This window comes from Somniosus microcephalus, chromosome 3, assembly GCF_052327205.1.
Source record: "Somniosus microcephalus isolate GS21.2 chromosome 3, FLI_Smic_1.0, whole genome shotgun sequence".
In the NCBI taxonomy this organism is placed as follows: Eukaryota; Metazoa; Chordata; class Chondrichthyes; order Squaliformes; family Somniosidae; genus Somniosus; species Somniosus microcephalus.
Genome location: NC_140989.1, coordinates 5,015,753 through 5,030,458, shown reverse-complemented (window position 1 = coordinate 5,030,458; position 14,706 = coordinate 5,015,753). Strand labels below are relative to the sequence as shown.

Below are 14,706 nucleotides of genomic sequence, written 5' to 3'. Positions count from 1 at the left end.
CTGGGAGTTTTGTCTGTACACTGGGATTGTTGACTGTTCACTGGGATTGTTCTCTGTACACTGGGATTGCTGATTGTTCACTGGGATTGTTGACTGTTCACTGGGATTGTTGTCTGTTCACTGGGATTGTTGTCTGTTCACTGGGATTGCTGACTGTTCACTGGGATTGTTGACTGTTCACTGGGATAGCTGACTGTTCACTGGGATTGTTGTCTGTTCACTGGGATTTTTGTCTGTTCACTGGGATTGTTGACTGTTCACTGGGATAGCTGACTGTTCACTGGGATTGTTGACTGTTCACTGGGATTGTTGACTGTTCACTGGGATTGTTGACTGTTCACTGGGATTGCTGACTGTTCACTGGGATTGCTGACTGTTCACTGGGAATGTTGACTGTTCACTGGGATTGTTGACTGTTCACTGGGATTGTTGACTGTTTACTGGGATTGTTGTCTGTTCACTGGGATTGTTGTCTGTTCACTGGGATTGTTGACTGTTCACTGGGATTGTTGTCTGTTCATTGGGATTGTTGACTGTTCACTGGGATTGCTGACTGTTCACTGGGATTGTTGTCTGTTCACTGGGATTGCTGACTGTTCACTGGGATTGCTGACTGTTCACTGGGATTGCTGACTGTTCACTGGGATTGCTGACTGTTCACTGGGATTGTTGTCTGTTCACTGGGATTGCTGACTGTTCACTGGGATTGTTGACTGTTCACTGGGATTGCTGACTGTTCACTGGGATTGCGGACTGTTCACTGGGAATGCTGACTGTTCACTGGGATTGCTGACTTCACTGGGATTGTTGTTTGTTCACTGGGATTGCTGACTGTTCACTGGGATTGTTGACTGTTCACTGGGATTGTTGTCTGTTCACTGGGATTGCTGAATGTTCACTGGGATTGTTGACTGTTCACTGGGCTTGCTGACTGTTCACTGGGATTGCTGACTGTTCACTGGGGTTGTAGTCTGTTCACTGGGATTGCTGACTCTTCACTGGGATTGCTGACTGTTCACTGGGATTGCTGACTGTTCACTGGGATTGCTGACTGTTCACTGGGATTGCTGACTGTTCACTGGGATTGCTGACTGTTCACTGGGATTGCTGACTGTTCACTGGGATTGCTGACTGTTCACTGGGATTGTTGACTGTTCACTGGGATTGCTGACTGTTCACTGGGGTTGTTGTCTGTTCACTGGGATTGCTGACTTTTCACTGAGATTGCTGACTGTTCACTTGGATTGCTGACTGTTCACTGGGATTGCTGACTGTTCACTGGGATTGCTGACTGTTCACTGGGATTGCTGACTGTTCACTGGGATTGCTGACTGATCACTGGGATTGTTGTCTTTTCACTGGGATTGTTGACTGTTCACTGGGATTGTTGTCTGTTCACTGGGATTTTTCTCTCCACACTGGAATTGTTGACTGTTCACTGGGATTGTTCTCTGCTCACTGGGATTGCTGACTGTTCACTGGGATTGCTGTCTGTTCACTGGAATTGCTGACTGTTCACTGGGATTGCTGACTGTTCACTGGGACTGCTGACTGTTCACTGGGATTGTTGACTGTTCACTGGGATTGTTGTCTGTTCACTGGGATTGTTGACTGCTCACTGGGATTGCTGACTATTCACTGGGATTGTTGTCTGTTCACTGGGATTGCTGACTGTTCACTGGTATTGTTGACTGTTTACTGGGATTGTTCACTGGGATTGCTGACTGTTCACTGGGATTGTTGACTGTTCACTGGGATTGTTCAATGGGATTGCTGACTGTTCACTGGGATTGTTGTCTGTTCACTGGGATTGCTGACTGTTCACTGGGATTGCTGACTGTTCACTGGGATTGCTGACTGTTCACTGGGAGTTTTGTCTGTACACTGGGATTGTTGACTGTTCACTGGGATTGTTCTCTGTACACTGGGATTGCTGATTGTTCACTGGGATTGCTGATTGTTCACTGGGATTGTTGTCTGTTCACTGGGATTGTTGTCTGTTCACTGGGATTGCTGACTGTTCACTGGGAGTTTTGTCTGTACACTGGGATTGTTGACTGTTCACTGGGATTGTTGACTGTTCGCTGGGATTGTTGACTGTTCGCTGGGATTGTTGACTGTTCACTGGGATTGTTGTCTGTTCACTGGGATTGTTGTCTGTTCACTGGGATTGTTGTCTGTTCACTGGGATTGTTGTCTGTTCACTGGGATTGCTGACTGTTCACTGGGATTGTTGTATGTTCACTGGGATTGTTGTCTGTTCACTGGGATTGTTGTCTGTTCACTGGGATTGTTGTCTGCTCACTGGGATTGTTGTCTGTTCACTGGGATTGTTGTCTGTTCACTGGTATTGTTGTCTGTTCACTGGGATTGTTGACTGTTCACTGGGATTGTCGTCTGTACACTGGGATTGTTGACTGTTCACTGGGATTGTTGACTGTTCACTGGGATTGCTGACTGTTCACTGGGATTGTTGTCTGTTCACTGGGATTGTTGTCTGTTCACTGGGATTGTTGTCTGTTCACTGGGATTGTTGTCTGTTCACTGGGATTGTTGTCTGTTCACTGGGATTGTTGTCTGTTCACTGGGATTGTTGTCTGTTCACTGGGATTGTTGACTGTTCACTGGGATAGCTGACTGTTCACTGAGATTGTTGACTGGTCACTGGGATTGTTGACTGTTCACTGGGATTGCTGACTGTTCACTGGGAATGTTGACTGTTCACTGGGATTGTTGACTGTTCACTGCGATTGCTGACTGTTCACTGGGATTGCTGACTGTTTACTGGGATTGTTGTCTGTTCATTGGGATTGTTGACTGTTCACTGCGATTGTTGACTGTTCACTGGGATTGCTGACTTCAGTGGGATTGCGGACTGTTCACTGGGAATGTTCACTGTTCACTGGGATTGCTGACTGTTCACTGGGATTGCTGAATGTTCACTGGCATTGTTGAATGTTCTCTGGGATTGTTGACTGTTGACTGGGATTGCTGAATATTCACTGGGATTGTTGACTGTTCACTGGGATTGCTGAATATTCACTGGGATTGTTGACTGTTCACTGGGATTGTTGACTGTTCACTGGGATTGTTGACTGTTCACTGGGATTGCTGACTGTTCACTGGGATTGTCTGTTCACTGGGATTGTTGACTGTTCACTGGGATTGTTGACTGTTCACTGGGATTGTTGACTGTTCACTGGGATTGCTGAATGTTCACTGGGATTGTTGACTGTTCACTGGGATTGTTGACTGTTCACTGGGATTGTTGACTGTTCACTGGGATTGTTGACTGTTCACTGGGATTGTTGACTGTTCACTGGGATTGTTGACTGTTCACTGGGATTGTTGACTGTTCACTGCGATTGTTGACTGTTCACTGGGATTGTTGACTGTTCACTGGGATTGCTGACTGTACACTGGGATTGCTGACTGTTCACTGGGATTGCGGGCTGTTGACTGGGATTGTTGACTGTTCACTGGGATTGTTGACTGTTCACTGGGATTGTTGACTGTTCACTGGGATTGTTGACTGTTCACTGGGATAGCTGACTGTTCACTGGGATTGTTGTCTGTTCACTGGGATTGTTGACTGTTCACTGGGATTGTTGACTGTTCACTGGGATTGTGGACTGTTCACTGGGATTGTTGACTGTTCACTGGGATTGTTGACTTCACTGGGATTGCTGACTGTTCACTGGGATTGCTGAATGTTCACTGGGATTGCTGACTGTTCACTGGGATAGCTGACTGTTCACTGGGATTGTTGCCTGTTCACTGGGATTGTTGACTGTTCACTGGGATTGCTGACTGTTCACTGGGATTGCTGACTGTTCACTGGGATTGCTGACTGTTCACTGGGATTGTTGACTGTTCACTGGGATTGCTGACTGTTCACTGGGATTGCGGACTTCACTGGGATTGCTGACTGTTCACTGGGATTGCTGAATGTTCACTGGGATTGCTGACTGTTCACTGGGATAGCTGACTGTTCACTGGGATTGTTGTCTGTTCACTGGGATTGTTGACTGTTCACTGGGATTGCTGACTGTTCACTGGGATTGCTGACTGTTCACTGGGATTGTTGTCTGTTCACTGGGATTGTTGTCTGTTCACTGGGATTGTTGTCTGTTCACTGGGATTGTTGTCTGTTCACTGGGATTGTTGACTGTTCACTGGGATTGTTGTCTGTTCACTGGGATTGCTGACTGTTCACTGGGATTGCTGACTGTTCACTGGGATTGCAGACTTCACTGGGATTGTTGTCTGTTCACTGGGATTGTTGTCTGTTCACTGGAATTGTTGTCTGTTCACTGGGATTGTTGGCTGTTCACTGGGTTTATTGACTGTTCATTGGGATTGTTGGCTGTTCACTGGGATTGTTGTCTGTTCATTGGGTTTATTGACTGTTCATTGGGATTGTTGTCTGTTCACTGGGAATGTTGTCTGTTCACTGGGAATGTTGTCTGTTCACTGGGATTGTTGTCTGTTCACTGGGTTTATTGACTGTTCATTGGGATTGTTGTCTGTTCACTGAGATTGTTGATGCTGTGACTGTTCCTCAATTCCTTTTACTTGAATTTTCTCCTTTTCCTTTAGGCGCTTTTGCCAACACTTTACCTGCCTATCAGAGGTCAGAGGTCATGTTGTTTATCATGGGAAAAGTTCCGCTTCCTGCAGTTCATCAGGCTTTAGACGTCGGAAAAGCAGGGTGAGCAAATCTACTGCTGCACTGTGTCGCTTTTGGTTACACCCTCCTCTCCCCATCAAAGCATGCTCTCCAGAGTGAGCAAATCTCTCCATCCACTAACTCACTAGCTGGACCATACCTGCTTTTCTAGGTGTTTGGTTAGTTTCTGAATCTGAGGCTTTGGAAAAGGGTCAAGATGGTTAGTGTGTGGAGCGGACCTGGCCTGGCAGTGGGAGGCAGCTGGTGCTGAATGGGTGGAGCTGTGGGAGGGGGAGGGACACAGCGAGCTGTCTGCCCTGCTGTTCATACTTTTGAGAAGTGACTTGTTGGAGTCCATATTACATACATAGATACATAGAAGATAGGAGCAGGAGTAGGCCATTCGGCCCTTCGTGCCTGCTCCGCCATTTAATGAGATCATGGCTGATCCTTTAATTCAGTATCCCGTCCCCGCCTTCTCTCCGTAACCCTTAACCCCTTTTGCCCGTAGAAATATATCTAATTCCCTCTTAAATATATTTAATGAGCTGGCGTACACTGCCCTCTGTGGCAATGAGTTCCACAGGTTCACCACTCTCTGAGTGAAGAAATTCCCCCTCATCTCTGTCCTAAATGGTTTAGCCCTTATCCTTAAATTATGTCCTCTAGTTCTGTTCTCACCCGCCAAGGGAAACATTCCTTCTGCATCCAGTCTGTCTAGACCTGTCAGAATTTTATACACTTCTATGAGGTCCCCTCTCAATCTTCTAAACTCCAGTGTGTACATCCCTAAACTACATAGTCTCTCCTCATAGGTCATTCCCGCCATTCCTGGTATCAGCCTGGTGAATCGCCGCTGCACCCCCTCCATGGCAAGAACATCCTTCCTCAGATGAGGCGACCAAAACTGTACACAGTACTCGAGGTGTGGTCTCACCAGTGCCCTGTACAGCTGCAGCAAGGTATCCCTGTTCCTGTATTCTAACCCTTTTGCTATGAAGGCCAGCATACCGTTTGCCTTCTTGACCGCCTGTTGCACCTGCATGCTCGCCTTCAGTGACTGGTGTACAAGAACACCCAGGTCTCTCTGTACTTCCCCCTCTCCCAATCTATTGCCATTTAAATAATAATTTGCCCTCCCGTTCCTGCACCCAAGGTGGATAACTTCGCACTTGTCCACATTATAGTGCATCTGCCATTTATCCGCCCAATCGCCCAGTCTGTCCAAATCGCTCTGGAGCTTCCTGGTCTCTTCCTCTGAGCCCACCCCACCTCCTAGTTTAGTGTCGTCTGCAAATTTGGAAATGCTGCATCCGACTCCCTGATCCAGGTCATTAATGTAAATTGTGAACAGCTGGGGGCCCAGGACAGATCCCTGTGGTACCCCACTTGTTACTGCCTGCCATTCAGAAAATGAGCCGTTTATTCCAACTCTCTGTTTTCTATCTGACAGCCAGTTCCCTATCCACGCCAAAACTTTCCCCTTTATCCCATGAGCCTCAATTTTCCATGCTAATCTTTTATGTGGGACCTTATCGAAGGCCTTTTGGAAGTCCAGGTACACCACATCTACTGGCTCTCCCCCATCTATTCTACCAGTTACTCCCTCAAAAAATTCCAATAGATTAGTCAAGCACGATTTACCCTTTGTAAATCCATGTTGACTCTGTCCTATCCTGTCCCCATTTGCTAAGTGCTCCGCTATTTCATCCTTAATGATGGACTCCAGCATTTTGCCCACAACTGATGTAAGGCTTACAGGTCTGTAATTACCTGCTTTTTCCCTACCCCCCTTTTTGAATAGTGGGGTAACGTTAGCTACCCTCCAATCCATCGGCACTGTTCCCGAGTCTAATGAATTCTGAAAAATCATCCTTAGTGCATCCGCTATCTCTAGGGCCACCTCCTTCAGTACCCTAGGATGCATGTTATCAGGCCCTGGGGATTTGTCCACCTTCAATCCCTTTAGCTTCCTTAACACCATATCCTTAGAGATATTGATTTGCGTCAGTTCCTCCTTTGCCAATGTCCCTATTTTTCCCGATATCCCAGGGAGGTTTTTTGTGTCTTCCTTCGTAAAGACTGACCCAAAGTATGCATTTAGTTGATCTGCCATTTCCTTATTTCCCATTATATATTCCCCCGTATCTGACTGCAATGGACCAACTTTGGTTTTCACCAGTCTTTTCCTTTTGATATATTTATAAAAGCTTTTGGAGTTAGTTTTTATATTTTCCGCCAGCTTGTTTTCGTAAGCTATTTTGCCCCTCTTGATCATGCCCTTTGCCTTCCGTTGCTCTATCTTAAACTGTTCCCAATCTTCCGCTCTGGCGCTTTTTTTGGCTATTTTATACGCCCTATCTTTGGATTTTATGCTGTCTCTAATTTCCCCTGTTATCCACGGTTGAGTCACCTTTTTAGATTTCCTTTTATGCCAGATTGGTATAAACAATTTTTGCAATTTTGTCATTCTATCTTTAAATGTTTGCCATTGTTTATCTACCTCCAGTCCTCTCAGGAACGTTGTCCAATCAGACCTACTCAGTTCCCGTCTCATGGCATCATAATTCCCCTTGTTTAAATTCAGGACCTTAGTCTCTGAGTCAATTTCTTCGCTCTCCATTTCGAGTGAGAAATCGATCATGTTATGATCGCTCTGACCCAAGGGTCCCCGTACAACAAGATTACTGATTAGTCCCTTCTCATTGCACAGTACCCAGTCCAATATAGCCTGTTCCCGAGTTGGTTCCTCGACATATTGATCCAGATAACCATCCCTTAAACACTCAAGGAATTCCTCCTCCTCATTATTTTTACTGATTAGGCTAGTCCAATCTATATGTAAGTTAAAGTCACCTATGATGACAGCTGTGCTCTTATTGCACGCTTCTCTAATTTCCCTCGTGATGCCCTCCCTAACCTCTATTTTACTATTTGGAGGCCTATATACCACTCCTATTAATGTTTTTCGCCCCTCGCTATTTCTTAGCTCCACCCATATAGATTCTGTATTAACTGAGTTAATATCCTTCCTTTCAATTGCATTTATCCCCTCTTTTACTAGCAATGCTACCCCTCCTCCCTTTCTTTTTTGTCGATCCTTCCTAAATACTGAATACCCCTGTATGTTAAGCTCCCAGCCCTGCTCACCCTGCAACCATGTTTCCGTAATCCCAATTAGATCATAATTATTAACCTCTATTTCCACAGCTAATTCATCTACCTTGTTCCTGATGCTTCTCGCATTAAGGTATAAAACCCTCAGGCTTTTTTTATGCTCACATTTTTTATGAATTAGTTTGGCCCTTTGTTTTTTGTTCCTCACCCTTTTACCATTTATTTCTGTCTGCCTTTCACTTTCCTCTATTTCACTACATAGGTTTCTAGCCCCCTGCCATACTAGTTTAAATGCTCCCGAACTGCTTTATCAAAAATTACCCCGAGAACATCAGTTCCATCTCTGCACAGGTGTAGACCGTCCCTTTTGTATAGGTCACACCTACCACAAAACTGGTTCCAATGCCTCAAAAATTTAAAACCCTCCCTCTTACACCACTGCTCAAGCCACGTATTTAGCCTAACTATCCTGTTCTCTGTACTCTTACTAGCACGTGGCACTGGTAGTAATTACTTGCTATAATATCCGTACATTATTTGGTGACACCAGCCATGTAGGGTAGACTGAGGTGGGCAGAGTTGGTGCGGACTCGGAGGGTGTGAGGCTTTCAATGTAGGTTGGTGCTGTGTCTGTGAGGTTATTGTGGCAGTTTCTGCCCACATTACCTGAATATATTTAAGAGCAATCTAAGAGCTACTCCATCCTGGGCTGAACTATTCCTGCACAGCATTTCTCGAAAAAAAGAAAGGAACTGACCACAGCAGCGGTGGCAGTGACACAATCCCAGTGTCGCCACTCAAAATGAAGTCCCAGTGTGGGCCGGCCGGCGGGAGCGGGGAGGGTTCAGGCTGGGTACCCGCTTTACCCCGTCCAGTTTTACGCTTCACTGACTCGCCGCCGGGCGACTCAGTTAAAATCAGGGTGATGGGGCGGGGTTTATCTCTGTGATTGACAGTGTGATGGGGCGGGGTTTATCTCTGTGATTGACAGTGTGATGGGGCAGGGTTTATCTCTGTGATTGACAGTGTGATGGGGCGGGGTTTATCACTGTGATTGACAGTGTGATGGGGCGGGGTTTATCACTGTGATTGACAGTGTGATGTGGCAGGGTTTATCTCTGTGATTGACAGTGTAATGGGGCGGGGTTTATCTCTGATTGACAGTGTGATGGGGCGGGGTTTATCTCTGATTGACAGTGTGATGGGGCGGGGTCTGTCTCTGATTGACAGTGTGATGGGGCGGGGTTTATCTCTGATTGACAGTCTGATGGGGCAGAGTTTATCTCTGTGATTGACAGTGTGGGGCAGGGTTTATCTCTGATTGACAGTGTGATGGGGCGAGGTTTATCTCAGTGATTGACAGTGTGATGTGGCGGGGTTTATCTCTGTGATTGACAGTGCGATGGGGCGGCGTTTATCTGTGATTGACAGTGCGATGGGGCGGGGTTTATCTGTGATTGACAGTGTGATGGGGCGGGGTTTATCTCTGTGATTGACAGTGTGATGGGGCGGGGTTTATCTCTGTGATTGACAGTGTGATGGGGCGGGGTTTATCTCTGTGATTGACAGTGTGATGGGGCGGGGTTTACTCTGATTGGCAGTGTGATGGGGCGGGGTTTAATTCTGTGTGATTGACAGTGTGATGGGACCGGGCTTATCTGCCATTGATTGGAGGAGCAGAACTGAGGGAGTGCTGCACTGTCGGAGGGGCAGTACTGAGGGAGCGCTGCACTGTTGGAGGGGCAGTACTGAGGGAGCGCTGCACTGTCGGGGGGCAGTACTGAGGGAGTGCTGCACTGTCGGAGGGGCAGTACTGAGGGAGTGCTGCACTGTTGGAGGGGCAGTACTGAGGGAGTGCTGCACTTTGGAGGGGCAGTACTGAGGAAGCGCTGCACTGTCGGAGGGGCAGTACTGAGGGAGTGCTGCACTGTCGGAGGGGCAGTACTGAGGGAGTGCTGCACTGTCGGAGGGGCAGTACTGAGGGAGTGCTGCACTGTCGGAGGGGCAGTACTGAGGGAGTGCTGCACTGTCGGAGGGGCAGTACTGAAGGAGCGCTGCACTGTCGGAGGGGCAGTACTGAGGGAGCGCTGCACTGTCGGAGGGGCAGTACTGAGGAAGCGCTGCACTGTCGGAGGGGCAGTACTGAGGGAGTGCTGCACTGTTGGACCTTTCGGATGAGACGTTAAACCGAGCCCCCGTCTGTCCTCTCAGGTGGATGTAATAGATCACATGGCAGTATTTTGAAGAAGAGCAGAGGAGTTCTCCCCGGTGTCCTGGCCAATATTTATCCCTCAACCAACATCACTGAAAAAAATTAACTGGTCATTACCACAGTGCTGTTGGCGGGGAGCTTGCTGTGCACAAATCACTGGGTCTGCTTCTGGGGAAGATGGGACCTGTACAAGTTGGACGGGTTGCACCTGAACCGGAACGGGACCAACATCCTTGCGAGGAGGTTTGCTAGAACTGTTGGGGGGGGTTTAAACTAACTTGGCAGGGAGATGAGATACGGAGTGGAGCTATAGTAGGGGGTGATGCACAGCCAAATATAGAGGAAAAAACAAGTCAGCCTGGAAGGCAGAGCAAATATGTAACAGCACAAGGGAGTATGGCAAGGCTGGATGGCATTTATTTTAATGCAAGGAGTCTTGCGAGTAAGGCAGATGAATTGAAGGTGTTGATGAACACATGGGAGTATGATATTGTTGCTATCACAGAGACATGGTTAAGGGAGGGGCAGGACTGGCAGCTCAATATTCCGGTGTATAGAATCTTCAGGCGAGACACAGGGGGGTGTAAAAGAGGAGGGGGTGTTGCAATATTAATCAAGGAGTCAATTACTGCTGTAAGGAGGGATGATATCTTAGCAGGTTCCTCTAATGAGGCTTGAACAAATTAGTATTGAGAGGGAGGAGGTACTCGTGGTTTTAGCGGGCTTAAAAGTTGATAAATCCCCAGGTCCAGACGAGATGTATCCCAGGCTGCTGTGTGAGGCAAGGGAGGAGATTGCAGGGGCTCTGACACAAATTTTCAGAACCTCTCTGGCCACAGGGGAGGTGCCAGAGGACTGGAGGACAGCTAATGTAGTACCATTATTCAAGAAGGGTAGCAGGGATAAACCAGGGAATTACAGGCCAGTGAGCCTAACATCAGTAATAGAGAAATTATTGGAAAAAATTCTGAGGGACAGAATTAGTCTCCATTGGAGAGGCAAGGATTAATCAAGGATAGTCAGGGGGAGATCCTGTCTAACCAATTTGATTGAATTTTTCGACAGGGTGACTGGGTGTGTGGATGAGGGTAATGCAGTTGATGTAGTCTACATGGACTTCAGTAAGGCTTTTGACAAAGTCCCGCACGGGAGACTGGTCAAGAAGGTAAGAGCCCATGGGGTCCAGGGCAATTTGGCACATTGGATCCAAATTGGCTTAGTGGCAGGAGGCAGAGGGTGATGGTCAAAGGTTGTTTTTGTGACTGGAAGTCTGTGTCCAGTGGTGTACCGCAGGGATCGGTGCTGGGCCCTTTGCTGTTTGTAGTGTACATTAATGATTTAGATATGAATGTAGGAGGTATGATCAGTAGGTTCACAGATGACACGAAAATTGGTGGAGTGGTAAATAGCAAGGAGGGAAGCCTCAGGCTACAGGACGATATAGACGGGTTGGTCAGATGGGCAGAACAGTGGCAAATGGAATTTAACCCTGAAAAGTGTGAGGTGATGCATTTTGGGAGGACTAACAAGGCAAGGGAATACACAATGAATGGTAGGATCCTAGGAAAGACAGAGGGATCAGAGGGACCTTGGTGTGTATGTACATAGATCCCTGAAGGCAGCAGGACAGGTAGATAAGGTGGTTAAAAAGGCATATGGGATACTTGAGGATGTAACTGGTAAAATAGATAAGGGAGAACCAGTGAATGTGGTGTATTTGGACTTTCAGAAGGCTTTCGATAAGGTCCCACATAAGAGATTAGCATGCAAAATTAAGGCACATGGGATTGGGGGCAAGGTATTGACTTGGATAGAGAACTGGTTGGCGGACAGAAAGCAAAGAGTTGGAATAAACGGGTCGTTTTCCGAGTGGCAGGCAGTGACTAGTGGGGTACCGCAAGGATCGTTCCTAGGACCCCAGCTGTTCACAATATATATTAATGATCTGGACGAGGGAATTGGATGTAATATCTCCAAATTTGCAGACGACACAAAGCTGGGTGGGAGGGTATGCTGTGAGGAGGATGTCGTGAAACTCCAGTACGATTTGGACAGGTTGGGTGATTGGGCAGAAACATGGCAAATGCACTATAATGTGGATAAATGTGAGGTTATCCACTTTGGTGGCAAAAACAGGAAGGCAGATTATTATTTGAATGGCAATAGATTGGGAGAAGGGGAAGTGCAAAGAGACCTGGGTGTTCTTGTGCACCAGTCGCTGAAGGTAAGCATGCAGGTGCAGCAGGCGGTTAAGAAGGCAAATGGTATGTTGGCCTTCGTAGCAAGAGGGTTCGAGTACAGGAACAAGGATGTCTTGCTACAGTTGTACAGGGCCTTGGTGAGACCGCACCTTGAGTATTGTGTGCAGTTTTGGTCGCCTTACCTGAGGAAGGACGTTCTTGCCATGGAAGGAGTGCAGCGAAGATTCACCAGGCTGATACCTGGGATGGCAGGAATGACGTATGAGGAGAGATTGTGTCGATTGGGCTTATACTCACTGGAGTTTAGAAGATTGAGAGGGGATCTCATCGAAACCTATAAAATTCTGTCAGGCCTGGACAGACTAGATGCAGGAAGGATGTTTCTGATGGCCGGGGATTCCAGAACCAGGGGTCATAGTCTAAGGATAAGGGGTAAGCCATTTAGGACTGAAATGAGGAGGAATTTCTTCACCCAGAGAGTGGTGAACCTGTGGAATTCTCTGCCACAGAGGGCGGTGGAGGCCAGTTCATTAAATATATTCAAGAAAGAGTTGGATATATTTCTTAAGGCTAAAGGGATCAAGGGATATGGGGAGAAGGCAGGAACAGGGTACTGAATTTGGATGATCAGCCATGATCTCATTGAATGGCGGAGCAGGCTCGAAGGGCCGAATGGCCTACTCCTGCTCCTATCTTCTATGTTTGTATTAGCCGAGGCATAGAATATAAGAGCAGGGAGGTTATGATGGAGCTGTACAAAACGCTAGTTAGGCCACAGCTGGAATACTGTGTGCAGTTCTGGTCACCACACTATAGGAAGGATGTGATTGCATTGGAGAGGGTGCAGAGGAGATTCACCAGGATGTTACCTGGGCTGGAGCGCTTCAGCTATGAAGAGAGACTGGACAGACTGGGGTTGTTTTCCTTGGAGCCGAGAAAGCTGATGGGGGACCTGATTGAGGTGTACAAAATTATGAGGGGCATAGATAACGTAGATAGAAAGGAACTTTTCCCCTTAGTAGAGGGGTCAATAACCAGGGGGCATAGTTTCAAGGTAAGGGGCAGGAGGTTTAGAGGGAATTTGAGGAAAAACTTTTTCACCCAGAGGGTGGTTGGAATGTGGAACTCACTGCCTGAAAGGGTGGTAGAGGCAAGAACCCTCACCTTGAGGAACATTCAAGAAGCATTTAGATGAGCACTTGAATCGCCATAGCATACAAGGCTACGAACCAAGTGCTGGAAAATGGGATTAGAATAGACAGGGCTTGATGGTTGGCGCCGACACGATGGGCCGAAGGGCCTCGTTCTGTGCTGTATAGCTCTATGACTATGACTCTATTATTACAGGGCTTGATAAGGTGGATGCTGGCAGAATGTTTCCCTTGGCTGGGGAGTCTAGAACCAGGGGCCACAGCCTCAGGATAAAGGGTAGGTCATTCAGGACTGAGATAAGAAGAAATTTCTTCACACAGAGGGTGGTGAATCTTTGGAATTCTGAACACCCACCACACCAGCACACCCACTAGACACACCACACCCAGCACATCCACTAGATCCAGCACACCAACTAGACCCACCACACCCACCAGCCACCACACCCAGCACATCTACCAGATCCAGCACATCACCACACACAGCACACCCACCACACCAGCACAGCCACTACACCAACACACCCACCACACCAGCAGACCCACCACACCCACTAGACCACCACACCAGCACACCAACACACTCACCACACCCACTAGACCAGCACACCCACTAGACCTAGCACATCCACCACACAGCACACCCACTAGACCCAGCACACCCAGCACATGCACCACACCCACTAGACCCAGCACACGCATACCTACCACACCCAGCGCACCAGCACACCCAGTAGACCCACCACACCCAGCACACGCACAACACCAACACACGCACCACAGCAGCACACCCACTAGACCTAGCACATCCACCACACCAGCACACCCAGCACATGCACCACACCCGGCACACCCACTAGACCCAGCACATCAGCATACCCACTAGACCAGCACACCCACTACATCAGCACACCCACTAGACCAGCACACCCACTAGACCCAGCATACCTACCACACTCCAGCACACCCACTAGACCACACCCACTAGACCCACCACACTCACTAGACCCAGCACACTCACCAGACCCAGCACATCCACCACATCAGCACAGCACACCCTCCACACCAGACCCAGCACACCCACCAGACCCAGCACACCCAGCACACCCACCACAGCAGCACACCCACTAGACCCAGCATACCCACCACACACAGTACATCCAGCACACCCACCACACCCAACACACCCACCACACCAGCACACCCAGCACACCCACCACAGCAGCACACCCACCACACCCAGCACACCCACTAGACCCAGCATACCCACCACACACAGTACATCCAGCACACCCACCACACCCAACACACCCACCACACCAGCACACCCAGCACACCCACCACAGCAGCACACCC

General features: G+C 48.1%; 1 protein-coding gene across 1 annotated transcript in view; it reads left to right on the top strand.

Annotated features, from left to right (window-relative positions):
- Positions 1–14,706, top strand: part of LOC147120803 (protein EFR3 homolog B-like) — a 133,037-nt gene that overhangs the window by 98,549 nt on the left and 19,782 nt on the right. Inside the window, exon 10 of the mRNA XM_085977130.1 lies at positions 4,600–4,711. Coding sequence (XP_085833256.1) covers positions 4,600–4,711 — 112 coding nt within the window. The remainder of the gene's footprint in view (positions 1–4,599; positions 4,712–14,706) is intronic.